Source organism: Marmota marmota, unplaced genomic scaffold (assembly GCF_001458135.2).
Source record: "Marmota marmota marmota unplaced genomic scaffold, marMar, whole genome shotgun sequence".
Lineage (NCBI taxonomy): Eukaryota > Metazoa > Chordata > Mammalia > Rodentia > Sciuridae > Marmota > Marmota marmota.
The window spans coordinates 4,059,822-4,078,773 of record NW_026000171.1 but is presented as its reverse complement, the minus strand read 5'-3'; the positions used below and the strand labels follow the sequence as shown (position 1 = coordinate 4,078,773).

The following is an 18,952-nucleotide window of genomic DNA, read 5'->3' as shown; positions in this document are numbered from 1 at the left end:
CTGATTCACTGGTTTATGTTCTTTGCCTGGTTTTCTATTGGCTTGTTCAAGTCAAACCAGTATATCTTGTCCTTTTATGTGTGTGTGCACTTGGATCTTGAAGAAGCCTTTTCCATGATGAAATCGTGGAATAATCTTCTTTCTTTTCCCTTATATTTTTAGAGGGTTTTTGAATGTCAAATTTTAAAATTACCTGGATTTTATTTTTTTTAAGTATAAAGTATAGATTCAGTTTTATGTTGTTTTCCATGTGGGTGAAACAGTTACCCCAGCACATTTTTTTAATATTTATTTTTTAGTTGTAGTTGGGCACAAAACTTTATTTATTTTTATGTGGTGGTGAGGATCGAACCTAGGGCCTTTCACTTGCTAGGCAGGCACTCTACCGCTGAGTCACAACCCCAGCCCACCCCAGCGCATTTTTGCAAGTCTGTTCCTAGCCAGGCATGGTAGTGCACCTGTAGTCCCCAGTACTCAGGAGGCTGAGGTGGGAGGAACACTTGAGCCCAGGAATTCAAGACTGTGGGCAACATAGCAAGACCTCATCTCAAATAAAATAAAATAAATGAATAAAAATAAAGAGTCTCCTGTCCTGTGATTCATCATTGTCACTCCCTTATACATCCATCTGTGCCTCTCTGTGGACTCTTCTGTCTTAGCGCTCTGTATTTCCACATCCGTGTCTTACTGTGGTTTTGCAACTGAATGTCTCACAGGGTGAGTACTTCCTCTTCTTCATTTTTATGGTCATCTTTGTGTTATCTGTATACCTTTGTTCATATGAATTTTAGAATCATTTGGTTTTCAGAAAATTTCAGTTGCAATTTTTTTTAATCACATTTCTTTACTTATCAAGTCATTCAGTAAATATTTTTTGAGTATGGCATGTACATCCTAGGATAGCATAAGAACTCAGAGCTATTATAAGAACTGTGAATATGAAGCAAGGAGCTCAAAATACAGTCCTCATCTTTGTGGAATTTAGAGTTAAGGAAGACAGCAGTGAGTGCTATGAAGAAAAAGAAGAAAGCTGGGGAATGGGGCCTGGAGGGAGATGTGAAGCTTTGTTCAGGATGAACAGGAAGGACTGAGGTGGTACCAGCATATACAGGCAGGGGAGTGAGCTCTAATGATCTCTGGAAGAACCTTCCCACAGACAGCACAAAGGCCCCAGGAGGAACCATGCTTGGGAGGTTTGCCTGGAAAAGGGAATGGGATGGGAGTGGAACTTTGTGTGGGCCTCCCAACTAGGGGCCTGTGCTAAGGTCTTGGGCTCTTACCCAAGCAGGTTGGGAAGGCTGGGGAAGTTTTGAGCAAAGTGACAGGATCAGATTTATTCAGTAGCCTTACCCTGGTTGCTGTGTGGACAACAGACTGTAGGGGGCGCTATAGGAACATAATGCTGGAGGCAGCCAAAGCAGGCAGCTGTGCCACTTGAAAAAACAGCCAGGGACATTAGCAGGTCAGAGAGTCCCCAGTGATAGACAAACCTGGACACTGGGTTCCTAGATTAACTTGGAGAAGAACTGTCCTCTTCCCATCTGTGAATATCATAGATCATTTTTTCTGGGTCTTTTACTCAGTAAGGTTTTGTCATTTTGTTTGTAATGTTTTGCCTGCATTTTTTTTTTCCTTAGAAAAGTTTTAGGTTTATGGCAAGATTGGGAGGAAGTACAGAGATTTTCTGTATATCCCCTGCCTCACCCATGTGCAGCTTCCCCAACAACTACATGCCTTACCAGAGTGGCACTATTTGTAACAATAACAAGTCATTGATATATGATGGTTACCTAAAAGTTCAGTTTACATTAAGTTTCACTTGGTGTACATTCTGTGGGTTTGGACAAATGTGTGACATGTATCCACCATTATAGTGTCATACAGAACATTTTCAGTGCCCTAAACATTCTCTGTGCTCTGTGTATTCACCCTCTCTTGTCTTCCCTGGCTGTTGGGTTTAGCCGTAGGCCTGGCAAGGGGAAGGGATACTCCCTCAACTTCAATTTCCTGCACAGCTTCCTCTTTAATGCTTTTTAACTGAACTATTTTCCCATTAAAAGCCTGTTTTACCCGGCATCTTTATTTTTCCTATTGTGTTAGCTTCCCATTATTGTAACAAAACACCTGAGATAAACAACTTATAAGGAGGAAAAGTTTATTTTGGCTTACAGTTTTCGAGGTTTTAGTCCACAGTTGGTTGGCTTTGTTTTTGGGCCAGTGGTGAGGCAACACATCGTGGTGGTAGTGCGTGGTAGAGGAAATTGGTCATCTTGTGGTGGCCAGGAAGCACAGGAAGAATGTGAGCAAGAAAGAGAAGGAGCAGCTAGGCTCCCAATATTCCCTTCAAGGAATTCCACAGTGAACTACCTTCCTTCCGTTAGGGCCCTCCTCCTAAATGATATATTACTTCCCAATATCACCACAAGCTGTGGACTTAGCCTTCAATACATGCATCCTTGGGGAACATTCCATATTCAAACAACTATAGCAACTATCTAAAATTTCTTACAGTGTCATACCAAGCACATTATAGGCTTTCATTAGGGGAAGCACAGAAGGTAAAAATACTAAGTGAGGATACAACAGGGTCTTTAGTCAGGCTCTTCTCATGGCTGACTTGGGCAGGAGGTGCAATGTTTGGGTATTCCATTTAGAATAAATGTTTTTATATTATGTATACTTGCATGTATATGTATTTTTGCATTTACACATAGTTGGATTTGTTAAGTTAAATGTTTCTATTGTGTATCTCCATTCTGTTAAGGAAAAAAATCACAATTTTATCCAAACAGATCTTCTAGGTGAATACACTCAGCTGTAATCATCAACTTTATAAGGGCAGATGGCACTCACCAGCCTGGAAATTGAATGGGACTTGTTTTAGTCATCTTTCTGTTATTGTAAGAAAATACCTAAGATAATGAACTTATAAAGAAAAAGAAGTTTGTTTTGGCCCACAATTTTAGAAGTTTCAGCCTCATTGTTTTGGGCCTATGTTGAGGTGACACATCATGGCAGGAACTTGTGGAGGAAGAAAGCCCTCACCTCATAGCCAAGAAGCAAAAGAGAGAAGAGGGCAGGCTCCACAATCTCCTTTGAGGGCATGCCCCCAATGGAGGGTGTATTCCCAAGGGTCTAAAACCTCCTTGCAGGCCCCACCTCTTAACTGTCCCACCACCTTTCAATAGTACCACCCTGGGGACCAGGCCTTAACACATGAGCCTTCGGGTGACGTTTCAGAGCCAAATTATAACATGGTTCTATAACTATTGCTCCTTAACTATTCCCCCATCTTTCTGTTGGTGCCTGTAAGTATAACTTTTGAGTTTACTCTTTAGCACCAGACACATACACAATTTTATATATGTGGGAATAAACATGAAATCAGAAAAATTGACTTAACAGTGTCTCATATTTTCTTTGTGTTTTATTTGTTTCATGATCCTGGAAGTTTTGAAGAATTCTGGCCAGATATTTTGTTGGCTGTCTCTGTTGGAATTTGTCTGGTGTTTTCCCCAGAATTAAGACTGTAATTGTGAGTTTTTGGAAGAAAGATCATTTTCATTGCATCATATCAGGGGCCCACTATAAACACAACTTGTTTCATTTGATTGTTGGTGTTGGCCTCAGTTATGTGGGTAAGGTTATGTCTGCCAGGTTCCCCTGAAGCAGGATTGCCTATTTTTCCATCTTTTTCAACAACATTCCTTGGAAGGAAGTAGATGTATGCACTCAAGGAGCGAGGACTTAGAGAATGGAAACTCTTTAAGTCTAGAAGAGCCTGAGGACACAGGACAACTGAAATTACCCAGAATTCCTCTGAAAGGAAGGTTTGCCTCTCATTCTCCTGTTGATTTACGTATTCTTTCAGTCATTGGTATCAGCTGGACTTGTGAATGGTGTTTTATACTGGGCTAAAATTCCATAATACTATCGTTGTTGCTCAGATTGTTCCACTTTAGCCATTAGGAACTCTTTCAGTTGGCCTCTGCCTCCATCATCTCAGGATGGTTTTTTTGTTTTTAGCACTTCCATACTTCCCATCAGTACAAGGTGCTCCAGGATCATCTTGCTTTATTTTGTGTCCCAGTCCTTGAATCAGCCATTTCTTCAAAAAGCTTTGGTTCCTTTTATTAGAGAATGGCATTAAAATCAAGGTCTGGGTGACAGGTGTGCTCATTACTTTTTTGAGTGTTATTTCTTTTAAGCCTTCTTCTCAGCTGACTGAGCAAGAAAATATGTGTGTCTATTAACCTTGTGTTATGGTTTAACTATGAGGTCTCCCTCCAAAACTCATGTAGAGACAATGAGAGGGCGTTCAGAGGTAAAACAATTGGGTTGTAAGAGCCTAAACCTAATCAGAACATTAACCCACTAATAGGAATTAACTGAGAGGTAACTTTAGGCAGTCAGGATGTGAGGTGGGTCCCTGGAGACATGACTTTGGGCTATATATTTTGTCCCTGGTGAGTGGAGCTCACTGCTTCCTTTCTGCCGTGTCCTGAGCTGCTTTCCTCCTCTACACACTTCTGACGTGATGTTCTGCTTCACCTTTTGAGTCAAGAGCACTGGAGTTGGCCATCTATGGACTGAGACTTTCAAAACTGGGAGCCCCAAATAAACTTTTCTTCCTCTAAGATTGTTCTTGTCAGGTCTTTGGTCACAGGGATGAAAAGGCGGACTAAAACACCATGTGCAGATACAGATCTGTAAGTATTTCTGTATGTAGCCAGCTCTATCAACTAACTAGGTCCTCTTGTTTGATGTGCATTGTAAATCAGCTTGTCCATTTAATAGCCTGCCTGTGGAGACTCTGACCTAGCAATGTTGAATCTTCCAAATCAGGAAGATCATGGATCTCCCCAAGTATTGATGACTTTAATTTCTCTCCATGATGCTTCATAATACGTATTTTGTTAAACCTGCCCATAATTATTTTATGTTTTTGTTTGTGCTTGAGTATGTGACCTTGTTATGGATGGAATCCTCACATTAAACTTTTACTTTCCAATTGTTCATGCTGGTTTTTAACAGCCTATTTACTTACTTTGGTGCTGAGTTCTGAACGAGAGCCTAACACATGCTAAGCACACACTGCCATTGAGCTACACCTGTCTATTTTTTATATGTAGTGAATTTGCTCACATTGCATATTATTTTTAGTTTTAATTTAGTTCTGATAGTTGCTTTGTAGACTCCTTAGGGTTTTATACACTGACAAGGTGTTGTCTGAAAATAGAGAGATTTTGATATTTGTATTCCATTTGTTCCTTGCCTTTGCATTGCCTAGGACTTGCAAAACAGTTACATAGGAGCAGTGAAAGAAAGCTTTCTTGCCGTGTTCCTAATTTAAGATCAGGATGTTAAGATATGTCAACTACAGGTTTTTCATAGGTACACTTTATTGGTGGATGAAATTCTCTTACATCCCTAGTTTGCTGAGAGTTTTGTCACAAATGAATATTAAATTCTGTGTAGTTTTTTCCTGCATCTATTGGACTGATGATGGTGATGTTTCTCCTTTGTTTTGTTACATTGGGAGAAAACGTGAATGTGAATGATACTGGCTTTCAAATGTTAACCTTTCATGCTTGGAATAAATCCTACTTGGTCCTGATGTATTGTTATCATTTTAATATATTGTTGGATTTGGTTTTCTCTATTTTGTTAGGGATTTTGTATCTTTATTTATAAGGATGATTTATAATTATATTTTTTTTTGTAATTTCTTTGTCAATTTTTGGAATCAAGTTTATTCTGTCATTATAAAGTAAGCTGGGAGGCACTACTCCTCTGGAACATTTGGGTAGGACTGGTGTTATTTGAAATGTTTACTAGAATTCACTAATGAGACATCTGAACCTGGAGTTTTCTTTGTGGGATTTTTGTTTTGGTAATTATTTTAACTTTTTAAATAGATGTAGGGCCATTTTGTCATCTTGTGTCAGTTTTGGTAAGATTCACACTTTTTAAACAATTTATCCCTTTCCTTGAAGTCAAATTTCTTAGCATAAAGTTATTTTTGAAGTTCACGTATTATCTTTTTAATTTATGAAGGATATGTGGTGATTTCCTCTCCTCTATTATTCATACTGGCATTTCATATTTTCTTAATATTCCTTGCTAAAGATTTTTCAGTTGTATTAGTTTTTTTAAGCAACCTTTCATTTGTTTTCTAATTTATTGATTTCTTCTCTTTATGTTATTTATTTCCATCTATTTCTTTGGTATCTAATTTCCTTTTTTTTTCCCTTCCAAATTTCTTAAGGAAGAAACTTAGGATGATTTTGATCTTCCTTTTTTTTTAAAAAAAATATAAGCTTTTAAAATATAGAGTTTCTTCTAAGCACCACTATTAGCTCCATATCACAAATTCTGATGTATTATGTTTTCATTATCATTTATTAGAAATATTATCTAATTTTAGTTTAATTAATAATTAGTTTTGTTCTTTGATTTATGTATTACTTATAAATGTGCTATTTTTCATTTAACATATTTGAGGATTTTCCAAGTGTCTGCTGGTTATTGATCTCTAATCAAATGGCAGGAGAGCTTCTGAATTTTAAGTCAATAGGGACTTGTTTATTGGCCTAGCACATGACCTATCTTGATGGACATTGATTTGTACTTGGAAAGAGAATGTATTCTGTAGTTATTGCATTTAGTGGTCTATAAATGTCAACTTAATGAAGTTAGTTAACAAGGTTGTTCAGATACTTATATCCTTACTGTTTTTTTTGTTACCTTCTTAATCAATTACTGGGAGAGGGGTGTATATATTTCCAGCTAAGGTTTGGGCTTGTCTGTTTCTCCTTTCAGTTTTGTCAGTTTCGCTTTCTGTATTTTATTTCTTTGTTTTTAGGGACATGAGCATTATGACTTTAATGTCTTCCTGATGAACTGGACCTTTTATAGTTACAAAGTGTTTCTCTATAGCAGTATTCCTTAATTTGAAGCCTATTTTGTATGACATTAATGTAGTAAGATTCTATTTTTTATGCTCACTGTTTATGCTGGAGATCTTTTCATTCTTTCTTTTATAGGCAGATAGTTTGATATTTTTTCTAAGCCAGTGTGATCATTTCTGCCTTTAGTTGCAGTGTTCGGCTTATTTATATTTAATGTCATTATCGAATTGATCTGATTTAGTCTACCAACCTTCTGTTTGTCCCATTTGATTTTAGTTCTACTGTTCCTCCTTTATTGCCTTACTTTGGAATAATTGAATATTTTTTGTATTCTAATATTTCTGTTGGCTTGTTACCCATACCTCTTTTTAAATTATTATTTTAGTGGTCATCATAGGGATTATAACTTATCAGTCCATTTAGAGACTGGTCTTACTTTCACATATAGTTATAATCATGTGCACAAATCATTTCACTTGCCCTTTCCATATATTTATATCTACATATGTTATAAACCCCATAACATAGTATCATAGTTTTTGCCTTAAGCAGTCTTTTAATGAAATCAGGGGAAGAAAGTACATAATGTATTAATTATTTAAATCTACAATTTTCTAGTAGGCTTTCTTTAATTCTAAATTTTCATCTGGTGTGATTTATTTTCAGCCTAGCAACAATTTATCTTAGTTTTTATTACGCCTTCATTTTGAAGTGTATTTTTCCTGCCTATATAATTTTGAATAGGTATCTTTTCTTTCAACCTTTTCAATGTGTCATGCCATTGTCTTCTGATTTTTATGGTCTTTGAAAATTGATCTAGAATTATTTCTTCCATTACTCTATAGTTGTTCCCTGATATTTAAGTATCATTTTTTTAGTACCAGCTTTCAGTGTTTTCTTTTGTTTTCAGAAGTTTGAATGTGGTCAATCCAAGTATGATCTTTGTATTTTTCCTTGCTTGGAGTTTTCTGAGCTACTTATACCAGAACATTTATGTTAAACCAATTTGGGAAACTTTTCAATCATCTTATTTTCAAATATTTCTAATTTCCTAACATTTTGTTCTTTTCTCTTTCTGGGGCTCAGCTTACACATATGTTGCATAACTTGGTAGTGTCTCACAGATTATTGAGGCTCTGTTTGCTATTTTAAATTTATATTTTTGTCTGTTCTTCAGATAAGACAGTTTTATATTAACGTTCTTTACATAAGATAGTTTATATTAACATTATTTATCTTAAATGACCTATTCTTCTCTTATCTTCAATCTGTTGTTAAGCCCATTCAGTAAAATTTTCATTTCAGATAGTCTGTTTTTGAATTCTAGAATTTTTTGTTTGGTTCTTTTTTCTTTCTCTGTGGAGATTTCCAATCTGTTTATTTATTATAATCATGACTTCTCTTAATATCCTCAAGCATATTTTCACTAGCTGCTTTAAAGTTCTTACCTGCTGATTCTAACATCTAGATTGGTTTCTAGTGACTGTTTTCTCTTGACTGTGGGTTAGTTTGCCCTGTGTCTTCTCATGTGTAGTTTTTGTTGCTGTTATTGATGTAGATGACATCATGTATTGAGTCTGGATCATGACATCTTCCTTTAAAGGGTATTAAGCTTTGTTCTGGCAGTCAGTTAAATTATTGCCCAATCCTTATAGTTTTGTTAGTATTATTATTATTACAATCCTATTAGAGGAAGTCTATTTCAGTTTTGAATTTAATTTTAGAGTATATTTCCTTTCTCTAGAGCTTAGGCCTTAGACTAAGACAGGCTTTTGAATGTCGATGCACTCAGTAAGTTCTTTTAACCGGGCTTGGTGAATCTTCGATGTTTTTCAGTGTTGTATGGTCTCTGGCGTGGCTTGCTGTCCATCTCCTAGTGCTATAGCCAGTGATCTTTCTTAGAATGCCTCACCTATGTATGTGCTGCTCGGTTTTTGGCTAAAGACCTGCAGTGAATGCTCATGACAACTTCTGAAACTCCCCTTTTCATAGCTCCCTCTTTCCAGCTACCCTGCCCACAAATACATCTGCTTTCTCAGCTCAGTAAGAACGATCACCACTCTGCCTGGGACCCATCTCCCTACTTTGTATTCCTAAAGTAGAAAGCTAGGAAACATGGGATTCAACTTGTGAGTCTCCTTTCTCTGAAGGATCATAGTCCTGTGCTACTCCATGCTTGAAAGGACTGCCTCGTATTTTATTCTATTTATAAATTTTGGCAGGAGGGCGAGTCAATTATCCTAGAAATGAAAATGTGATATTCAATGTTAAATGAGTTAAGATGTTAAAAAAAGTTCTGTATAAACAATAAGTCTCTAAGCAAACACCTATATTACAGTGATATCTTTATTCAGCAAGGATTGGTAATCACGCAGACTTTTATGTATCATAAAACTGATTACACACCACACACAAGCGTATGCACATGTACACACACACGCACACAAGATATATTCACTTTTTTCTTCCCTTAGTCTCTCCTGTCTTCACCCCACCAATTGTTTTCAGTTAAACTTCAGCTGTTCTTTTCTTTATGTAAGGGAGAAATTTATGGGGAAAGAAAGGAACTCTTGTAGTCTGTGGGTGGGAAATATTCAGTCTGTTTTTTTCTCTTCTTCAAGATTTAACTCTCTTTCTATGAGGGAGCAAAAGTCTGATTATTCCCAAAGGATCATTTTAATGCTGCTCTACCTACTTTTGTAGGTGTTCAGGTGGCGTGATCCAGGAGCAAAATTAAGAAATACCTGACCCATCCCTTTTATTTCTGAAATACCACGGAGGGGAAAAACCTACAAGCTCAGGCCAAGTCATTCGTTTTTATAAAACGTCTGGGGGGGAAAAAAAGTGCTTTTGAAACAGTAATAACCTGCCTTTGATAAGTCTGTTTTGTGTGATTAAAGAAATAAAGCCTGTTCCCTATGCTCCTATATCTATCTAGTGACTCTCCCTTGCTCTACTCTGTAATATGGAAGACTCTGGCACCCAGACTCTTAAAAGGGACATAATCAGAACAAAATTCCCTGTGTAGACTTTGTCAGAAGTCATTTGAATGCCAATCAAAATGGTGACCCTCTATGCTGAGTTCTTCCAGAGTCATTATTAAAAGTGAGAAGCAGGCTAAAGTTAGGTAACAACTAGGCTTGAGCCCATGTGAACTTGAACGGAGAGATTCAGATGTGTAATAAGCATCTTTGATTCCTGGTTTTTAGAGCTGGAAGGAGGTTAAAGAAGGAATGTTGAGAACACTAACTACAGAAAGAGAAAGTAGACTCTACCTTGCTGGCTGCTATCACATCTCACAGGACTGTAACACTGTGTTAAGTGCATTTGGTATAGTTTGGATCTTGCATGTCCCCAAAGCCCCATGTGTTGAAGGCTCAGTCCCCAGCCTGTGGTACTCTTGGGGAGGTGGTGGAACATTTCAGAAGTGGGGCACAGTGGGAGGTCGTAGGTCATTGGGGGTGTGCCTTTGAAGGGATGCCTCTTCCTCTCTTGCTTCCTGGCCATGAGGTGAGTGCCTTTGCATCATACCCTGATGTGCTATCCCCCAACCAAAGAGCTAAAAGCAAGGTGTCCTCTGGATCATGGACTGGAACCTCCCAAACTATGACTCACATTAAATCTTTTATCTCAGGATTTGTCATAGTGGTGGAAAGCTGAATAACACAGCAAAACACCTGGTTTACTGAGGTATTGATGTGGTTGTGTCAGTGTACATTTTCAAATTAGAAATTCTCCTTTAAGGGGCTACTTTAGAGCTAGAGTGCTCTGAAATCCAGTATTGATAAAATTTTATTGTTTTCAATGATTAAGATGAATCAAAATTAAATGTGCTTATGAATGGAAAAAAACTTTGAATATTTAAAAATTCTGATAACCTTTTTCGATTGTCCTTACTCCAGATTTTCTGAATGCTCCCCTCCCATAAACCCTTTAATTCCCATATCCCAACATGCTTTTATGTAGTAATGCAGAGAAAAGTAACAGAAGCTGAGAGAAATTTTATTTTCTTTTAAATGGAAGGAAGGAAAAAGTGGGATTACATTTTTATAAATATCTATAAATACAGAGTGAAAGGCAAAATCTTCCAAATAAATAAATAAATATGGCCATATGCTAAGGGACGCAAGGAACTGCAGGGGCTACCTTGGCTCTGCCAAAAAGAAAACCCCCAGTGGCTTGTGAGATTACAATCAGTTTTCTACCAAAGTCCTTTTGGGATTTCCCATCTAATTATCAGGAAGGAGAAAGCATCTATAGCTACTGTACAGGACAATGTCCCCAACAGGAAATGAAAACCATGAAAGAAATTATTCACCACGCCCCACTGTATATGCTGCTCTACACAGTTTGAGTATAGGAACTAGTCCTTCAAAATCATCAGTTCAAAGTGGTCGTCCAGTGTTTCTCTGATCAGGAAAAAGAATGGATCAATCTCTAAGTCTGGGTACATGAAGGTGGCAGGAAAAATAAAAGGTGGGAAGAAGTTCGCATCTAGTTGTTAATATTCTGCACTTTAGGTGGTCATTTTAAATAGAGGTAGGAAAAGAGGGACCGTGCAGGAAGAGTCCAAGTCACTGGGAAAGACTAAGATGAGAGCTGAGCATTAGCTCCCATCCGGCACACCTCAGCTTTCTCAAAGACAGGCTGATTTTTCCTCAGCACAGCACTGGGGCTCCTGGGACTAAAAGCTCCCTTAACATAATGCCCCAGGAACTTCCAAGTGGATGGAGAGCCTGCCATCAGCCTAGGAGTGCTGTAACTAATCCTGTAGCCACTGCTGCCTCTTCTATAACCTGGTTATTAGACTTCTGGCCCCAAGTCCTTGATTCCACTTCACTTACAAAAAAATTGTATTTTTTTTTTTAGTCCATGGAAAGTCCAACCCAGAGCAGTTGCAGTGTTCCCCAGACACATTTTTGAAATTCATGTCAAAGGTATTACTACTCAACCTGCAAGGAGAGGCATAATTAAATGCCTCTTAGGAGAGAGTGAATGTGTTTCCCTTTTGCAAAATCCTGGCAGGTGGGGTAGATTTTCATGAACCAAAAACTAAACTTATTCTTTCGGCCTAATTCATTAAAGCCAAAAATGGGGCCAAGGGGTGAGGCTAAATTATCAGGCACTCGGGAACTAGCGCAGAATCACTCTTGGTCCTCTGGCTCTGGTTCTGTAGAAGGAGAGAGGGAGGCAGAGCGCAGCCACTCTGCAAAGGGGTGGAGCTTTCTGCTTCAGTTCCGGGAGCATTCTCCATGTTGTTTAGACCAGCCCGCCTCAGTCTCCTTTGATAGCCTTTCCCCCGGAGATACTCAAGGCAGAACCAAAACTTGAAATTAGTGTTCTCATCAACTCGCCTGGTTCAGCTCTTAATGTCAAGGTGTGCAAACTCAAATGCCAGTAGGATCCAGATAGATAACACGGAGCGCTGGAGAAGCTGCTAGATTGCCCCTTCCCCACACCATGCAAGTTTGAAAACCCAACATGCCACTGCTTTTTCTAAATGCTAGACTGAGCTAGAGGAGAGGCATAGGGAAGGGAAGTGGGGGTGGTTGGAATCCCTTTTCTTCCCTTTAATGGGACATTTACCTGTTGGGGTTTCTTATACCAAAAAGTGGGGGTGTAGGGTGGGGGAAATGAAACCCCAGTACTCAGGCGGCAAAGGCTGATTCTCAGGGGACCCGCGGGAAAGGGAATGGAGGGAAGCAGGGATTGCACGCATCACCTCCACCTTGACCTTGGAGTGTGAAGGGGGCTGGGTCCTTTAGAGAAAGCTGAGTGGGCTGAAAGGTTGGTTAAGGAGGATTCTTTCCGGTTTCCCTAGATGAACTTGGGGAACGGGTGGCACCTTTCCACGCCCATGCCCCCTGCGTGCGTGTTGACCCTACTGCCTCGGAGCACGCCCAGGGGGTCGCTGGCCACCACGCTGTTGTCTTCGGCACTCGGGAGCTCCTGGGAGCAGGAGGCCGGCGCCGGGGTCATGCGGGGCCGGGGCTTGAGCACGTTCAGCGGGTCCCTCTCCGAGTCGTCCTCTGCGCTCCGGGTGTGCCGCCGGCGCGGCGTCGGGGTGTTGAAGTGGATCAGCGGGACGAGGTTCCTCCGGGACAGGAACTGGGAGTAGGGCGGCGGGTTCATGCCTGGCAGGAAGGCCCTCTTGGCCCGGCCCAAGCTGACCAGGAAGTGGTGCTGGGGGGAGTGGTAGATGTCATAGCCGTTCTCCAGCGTCTGGTGCCTGAACCTGCAGTTGTCCGCGTTGAAGTAATGCTGGAGGGGCGAGAGGGCAGTGGGTGAAGGCTGGCTGGGTGAGGGCCTGACCCCAGGCCCCCAAGGGCTCAGGCGCCTGTGTACCCTGCCGGAAGCATGGGAGTGTTTTACCTGTTCAGCTTTCCCTTGGCTCCTTTCTTGGAAAACAAGGGATTTCCACTAATGCACTCCAAGCTGTCCAAGGGCTGAATATGGTTCCAGTCTTTAGAAAACCTGTGCTCTGGGTCCTTACAACTCAGTGCCTGAGACCTGGCAGGCCTGACACTTGGCTTGCTGGGGCTGGGCCCAGAGAGGAACCGGGACACTCCTTGTGCCTAGTTTCTGGAGGGAGGGCTAACAATACCCCCCCACACCCCACCCCCCAAAGTTTCCAACTTTTAGAGCTGTTCTGGCTGAAAGTTGGCTTGTGTTTGTCTCCTTGCCCGGAGATGGGATGTAGTGTTGGGTCAAACATGAATGAGGATACTGACAATGGAGAGAAAATGTCCTTGGGGGATTAGGGACATGAACTTGCTAACATATGAATTGGGTTTAAATCCTCATTCTACTACTAGTACTAGGTTTTATTGAGTTCCTATGAGGGCCTTTATATACTATTCCACTTAATCCTCAAACTCCACAAAGTATTTGTACAGATGAGGATGATCTATATGCCTGTATGGGTTCAGCCGGTGTTTATCATCCACTCTGACCAGATGTTGGTCCTGGGACACAGCAGTGAACAAAATAAAGTCCTCACTCTCAAGAAATTCCTAGTGGGTATGCTGGTTGGTAACAGAATCCTAGGGTAAACAATCCTTCTCTTTGACCATCTCAAAATCCTCTGGACTACACAGCAAGCTTTACTTGGGAAACCCTGTGCTTACCAGTCTTAAGGACCAGAGATCCCCACTAGGGCACAGGTAGTTAATTAAGAGATCTTTAATGGGAGGGAGCATCACAGATCATGTGGTCCATTCCACTTCACTTTTTCCAAGGGAAGAGACTGGAGAAGTGAGAGGACTTGCCCAAGGTCACAGTTGGTAACAGATTACAGAAGACACCACTGGCCTTTCAACGTTTTCTAATCTATGTTGCAGCATGAATTTACACAACTTAAGAACCTACAAATACATTCAGGGGGCCACACTAGATGCAAAAGTAGGAAACAGTAGGCAGAACAGACTGGAGGAAGCCTGGGCCGCAGAACCAGGCTGTACCCACCCCCCACCCCATACAGCTGCGCATTTGATATTTAGTCTGAATAAAGTACTAAGTGAAAACAGATTACCCAGGGACACTGCAAGTAGAGCCTTTAAACTAGAAAGTCTATGCTCTGCCAAAGAAATAATTGCAAATGGTGACCAACATAAAAAGAAACTCACTGATCCAAAAATGTTGCCTCTGAAATCCATACAGAGGAATCTCCTACTCATCACACCTGTGATCACCACAAAGCCAGCATCCTCTGATCTGATCAGCAGGGCACCTGTGGAGAAAATTATTCAGGTCACAGACTCAAGTTTCCACCTCCTGAAACCTCCTTGTGGGGAAGACTTCACATAACTCCCTTCCTGCTTGTTCCCCCTCATTTCCTGTGGCCCCTTTCCCTGCTCATTCACCTCCCACTTCATCCTCTTACCTGTATGGGGACCAATGGAGCTTACCACTTTCTTCTTTTTTTTTTTTTTAATTTTTTTTTTAGCTGTTGATGGACCTTTATTTTGTTCATGTATTTATATGTGCTGCTGAGAATCGAACCCAGTGCCTCTCACATGCCCAGCAAGTGCACTACTGCTGAGCCCCAGCACCAGCCCCTCACCACTTTCTTTTTCCTGTGCCCCACACACATTTCTCTCTCTCAACCTGGACTTTATTTCTCCCCTTGCCTGGCGAATACCTCTTAATGTCTGTGGTAGTGGACATGTCCTCCCAAGCTTTCTGCTTTTGTTATTTTTTTATTTTTATGCTAAGATGTCTTTCAGGGATCTAGCTTGTTTAGAGAGTCTCACATTTCCTGTCAAAAAACAAACAAACAAAAAACCCCCAAATCTTTCCTTTTGCCTACCATGGGATTTCTGTGTACATCTCATTTGACTTCATTTAACAGCCCCCCCCACCCCATGATGGTGATTAAGGGGGGTTGCCCAGCCAGGAATTAGAATCTGTTTTCTGCAGACATCCCCTGGAGAGGTTGTAAATGCCCATCATCTGTGCCTAGCAAGTGGTGGAGCCTCTGGGGGAGCCTTGGGGTGACTTGAAGTCCTGGGCTCCTCTCCTACCCTGTGAGGGTTCAATACAAAGACCTCTGGGGAGAGTGGCTGGGCAATGATTAGACTGAGCCTGATGTGGACTGAAGTTGGAATGATGTGGGACACAGGGATGGAGGGTGGAAGCAAACCTAGAAGGACTGGAACAGAAGAGAGCCAAGAAGAGCAGTTAATTTGTTTGACTAAAGGTTAGCCTCTAGGGAAGCTTCTGGAAAAGTGTGATGAGGTGTGGGAGGTACAGAAGATATTTAAATTCCTCCAAATTGGTGACTGTCTATGTGTCTCAAATGTATGGTCAATTTTGTGGTTAAACTCTGAGGAAAAACATAAGGAATATATAAGAGGTAGTTTTCCATCCTATGGCTTTTCAGTCCTATAGAGGAAAAAATTACACTTAGTAATGATTTTGGAGTGGTTGCAAAAGTGTTTTACATATTTTCAATTCTCAAAATAGCTGCTGTATTGCTGTTAATATTATTATTTCAGTAGTAGTAGAAGCATCCCAACTTAAATGATAAAGCAGGATTCATCACAAGTATGAGAAGACAAAAATCAAATGCAAAATACATGCTGTAGGTCCCGAAGACACCAAGTTTCAGTGCCCCTGGGGTGCAGGGAAGAGGCACTGAGCCCAGAGACTTGGACTCTGGTATCAATTCTACCACTTAAGAACTTGTGGGCTCCGGTAACTTTGCCTTAGCCTGGGTTTCCTCAGCTGTGAAATGAACAAAAGTACAGCCGTCCTGCCCACATTGTAGGTTATCACAAGGATTGAATGGGTTAATGGTCGCCAAGGGCCTTGACAGTGTTGGGCATCATGGTGCGGCTGACCTGCCGTTTGTGCCAAACCCACATGCGATCATCATGCTGGTCTGATGCTTGGGGCCAGCGCTGGACATATGCTCCTGGTCCAGGGCCAGTTCCAGTAGAAAACAACCTGCAGCTACTGTGGGTTAGGATGGAGTAGGGTGGGGTACACAGGCTCTTGAATCAAACCAATGTAAGCCAGTGTGAAAGTTTAGAAAATGTAATTTAGATGGATTTTCTCCCTTTTGTGTTTTCAGTAGGCATGTTTTCTCAGTCTGCACACATCCAAGGGAAATTTCAGCAGAAAAAAGCAAAAAAGCACTCTGGCCGTGGAAGTCACCTGCTCTCCCTGTTGGCACCTGGCAGGCTTAAGGAACATTATTTCAACAATGGAGGTGTCTCATGCCTATGACCTTGGAAGGGCATGGGATTTGGGATCCAGATGTCCTCTAGGTTATCTACTACCTGTGTGGCCCTGAACCAGTTACATTCTTTAACTTTTGTTTTTCATGTCTGAAATGGAGGTGTTTAAATCACCTCTAGTCCTGCTGAGGATGTAATGAGATGAGTTTTCACCCATTTAAAGAGCTTTCTAAATGCAATTTAGAAAGTAATTGTTACTATTACTGTTTCATTTCGATTTCTGCTTAAAAAGTAGAACATTATCTGCTTATTTCTACTTTCATAGCCAGTATGTGATAAATAAAATGGTAAATGTAAGGGGTTTTGAGCTCCTCAAAAGATAAACTATGAAGAAGGCTTAAAGACCCTGAGTAGTTCAGCTTCAAGTACAGAAGAATTGGAGAATGGAGGAAGCAAAAATATTGGGATCGAGGAATTGATACTAACTAAGCGTGGGCAGGGGATACAGCTCAGTGGTAGAACTCTTGCTTAGTGTACGTGAGATCCCCAGCGCCTCAGGGAGAAAAAAAAAAAAAAGAGTGGGATATTAATCAATAGTAATGAGCATCTATTTCCTGTTGTTTCTACAGAGTTAAGTTAATGAAGAATAGGAGGGTGGACTTGTTCACAGGGAACAAGTGTGTAGGTACTGGGGAAGACCCCTAACTTCAGCTCACTGAGTCCCAGGGGCGCTGGTAGAATCTCATAGTCAGATAATTTCATTTTATTGAGACCAGTGACCCAGGGGGCTGGGATTGTGGCTCAGTGGCAGAGTGCTTGCCTAGCACGGGTGGGACCCGGGTTCGATTCTCAGCACCACATGAAAATAAAGGCTTTATGTTGTGTCCATCTACACCTAAAAAATATTTAAAAAAAAAAAGACCAGTGACCCAAAGCGGAGTTGAATACTCAACCCTTAATCAGTGATCTACTAAAACACAATAGTAAAAAGAACCAGATTTCACTGGAAATGTGTAATTATTTGGGAAGGGAAAATGACATACTTTTCCATCAGTGTGGAGAGCACTGTTTTACATTTATCAATGATGTCATCCAAAATCTTTTACCAGACTTATCTACATGCATTAATGTTTCTTCTTTCCTTTCTTGGTAACTTAATCTTAATGCACACTTTTTTTTCCTTTAAAAAAAAATACACCTGATAACTGATGGAACATCACCAAAGCTTACATATAAATTAGGGAAAGTAGGTGCCCCTCTGTAGCCCTGACTCTGAGTCACCCACCCCAAGCTAGTGTGTTCATCTCCCCCCCAAAAAAACAACACTTGTGTGGCTTGTATGTCAGACAAAACAAACCTAAACACAATTGTGTGTGTGTGTGTGTGTGTGTGTATGTGCATGGAAATCTGAAGTCCATTCGGTCCATTTGCTTCTCAGTCATTTTAATGCACCTAGTGCTGAGTGCATTCTCCTCATAAGAATTATGATTTAAATAGAGATTTTGATTGCTCTTTTATTCTGTTTGAACCACATTGGATCATCTTGTATTTTTCTGAATTCTTAGAGTAATTTTAACATGTTCTCCAAAAATAGAACACCCTTCTTCATACTTATCTCCCTTCTCACTCCTTTGTCTCTTACCTAGGCACACAGCAAAGGACGGTCATTTGAATCACAGCTACTTGACAGACTGTTGTGGACTGTGATCCAACTTTCAGCAAACCCAATCTTTAAAAACATTCTGGTTGTCTCATGTTTCCAGTAAGTTTGCAGATAGCTCAATTTGTTACTGATTAGACCCCTTTTAGCTCCACTGACCAGAACTGAGAACCTATAGAGGGCACCATTGAAGCACCTCATAAACCTGTTGGATGGATACATGGACGGATGCATGGATGGACAGAGGAGTGGACAAATGGATTGTATACCTGGTCAGACTCACCAAGACAATGTATCTGGGCAATCTGCCTTTGATACATTTCTTCTTAATAATTTTAACAAAATCCGAATACTAGAAGCTCAGAGATGGAAAGAACCTCTGAGTTCATCTATTCCAATCCTTGGAATGATATAGGAATCTTCATAATCTCCCTAGCTAGCCCTGTTCAAAGTTCATGAGCTAAAACTTAGTGTCTATTGATCATCTATCTGGCTTCTTTTCCTTTTAGATACCTTGCCTCTCTTTCTGTACATTTTTTTAAATCTTGGGACAAGGCAAAGTGCAAGTGGTTTCTATTATGGGAAGAGTATTTTAGTTAAGACAAATTACTAAACTATTCATGCTGAAAGAAATTAGTAAATACTAATTAGGGAGGTGGCAAACCTTTCTTTTTTCTTTTCTTTTTTTTTTTTTTTTTTTT

The 18,952-nt window shown here is 40.4% G+C and overlaps 2 protein-coding genes across 2 annotated transcripts in view; one reads left to right on the top strand and one right to left on the bottom strand.

Moving 5' to 3' along the window:
• Positions 1–18,952, top strand: part of Tigar (TP53 induced glycolysis regulatory phosphatase) — a 48,582-nt gene that overhangs the window by 23,589 nt on the left and 6,041 nt on the right. The gene's annotated exons all lie outside the window — the stretch shown is intronic.
• The window catches only part of Fgf23 (fibroblast growth factor 23), a 10,213-nt gene continuing 2,055 nt past the window's right edge, over positions 10,795–18,952 (bottom strand). Inside the window, exons 2-3 of the mRNA XM_015500744.2 lie at positions 14,537–14,640; positions 10,795–13,172 (exon numbers count right to left, since the gene is read on the bottom strand). Coding sequence (XP_015356230.1) covers positions 12,729–13,172; positions 14,537–14,640 — 548 coding nt within the window. The 3' untranslated portion in view covers positions 10,795–12,728. The remainder of the gene's footprint in view (positions 13,173–14,536; positions 14,641–18,952) is intronic.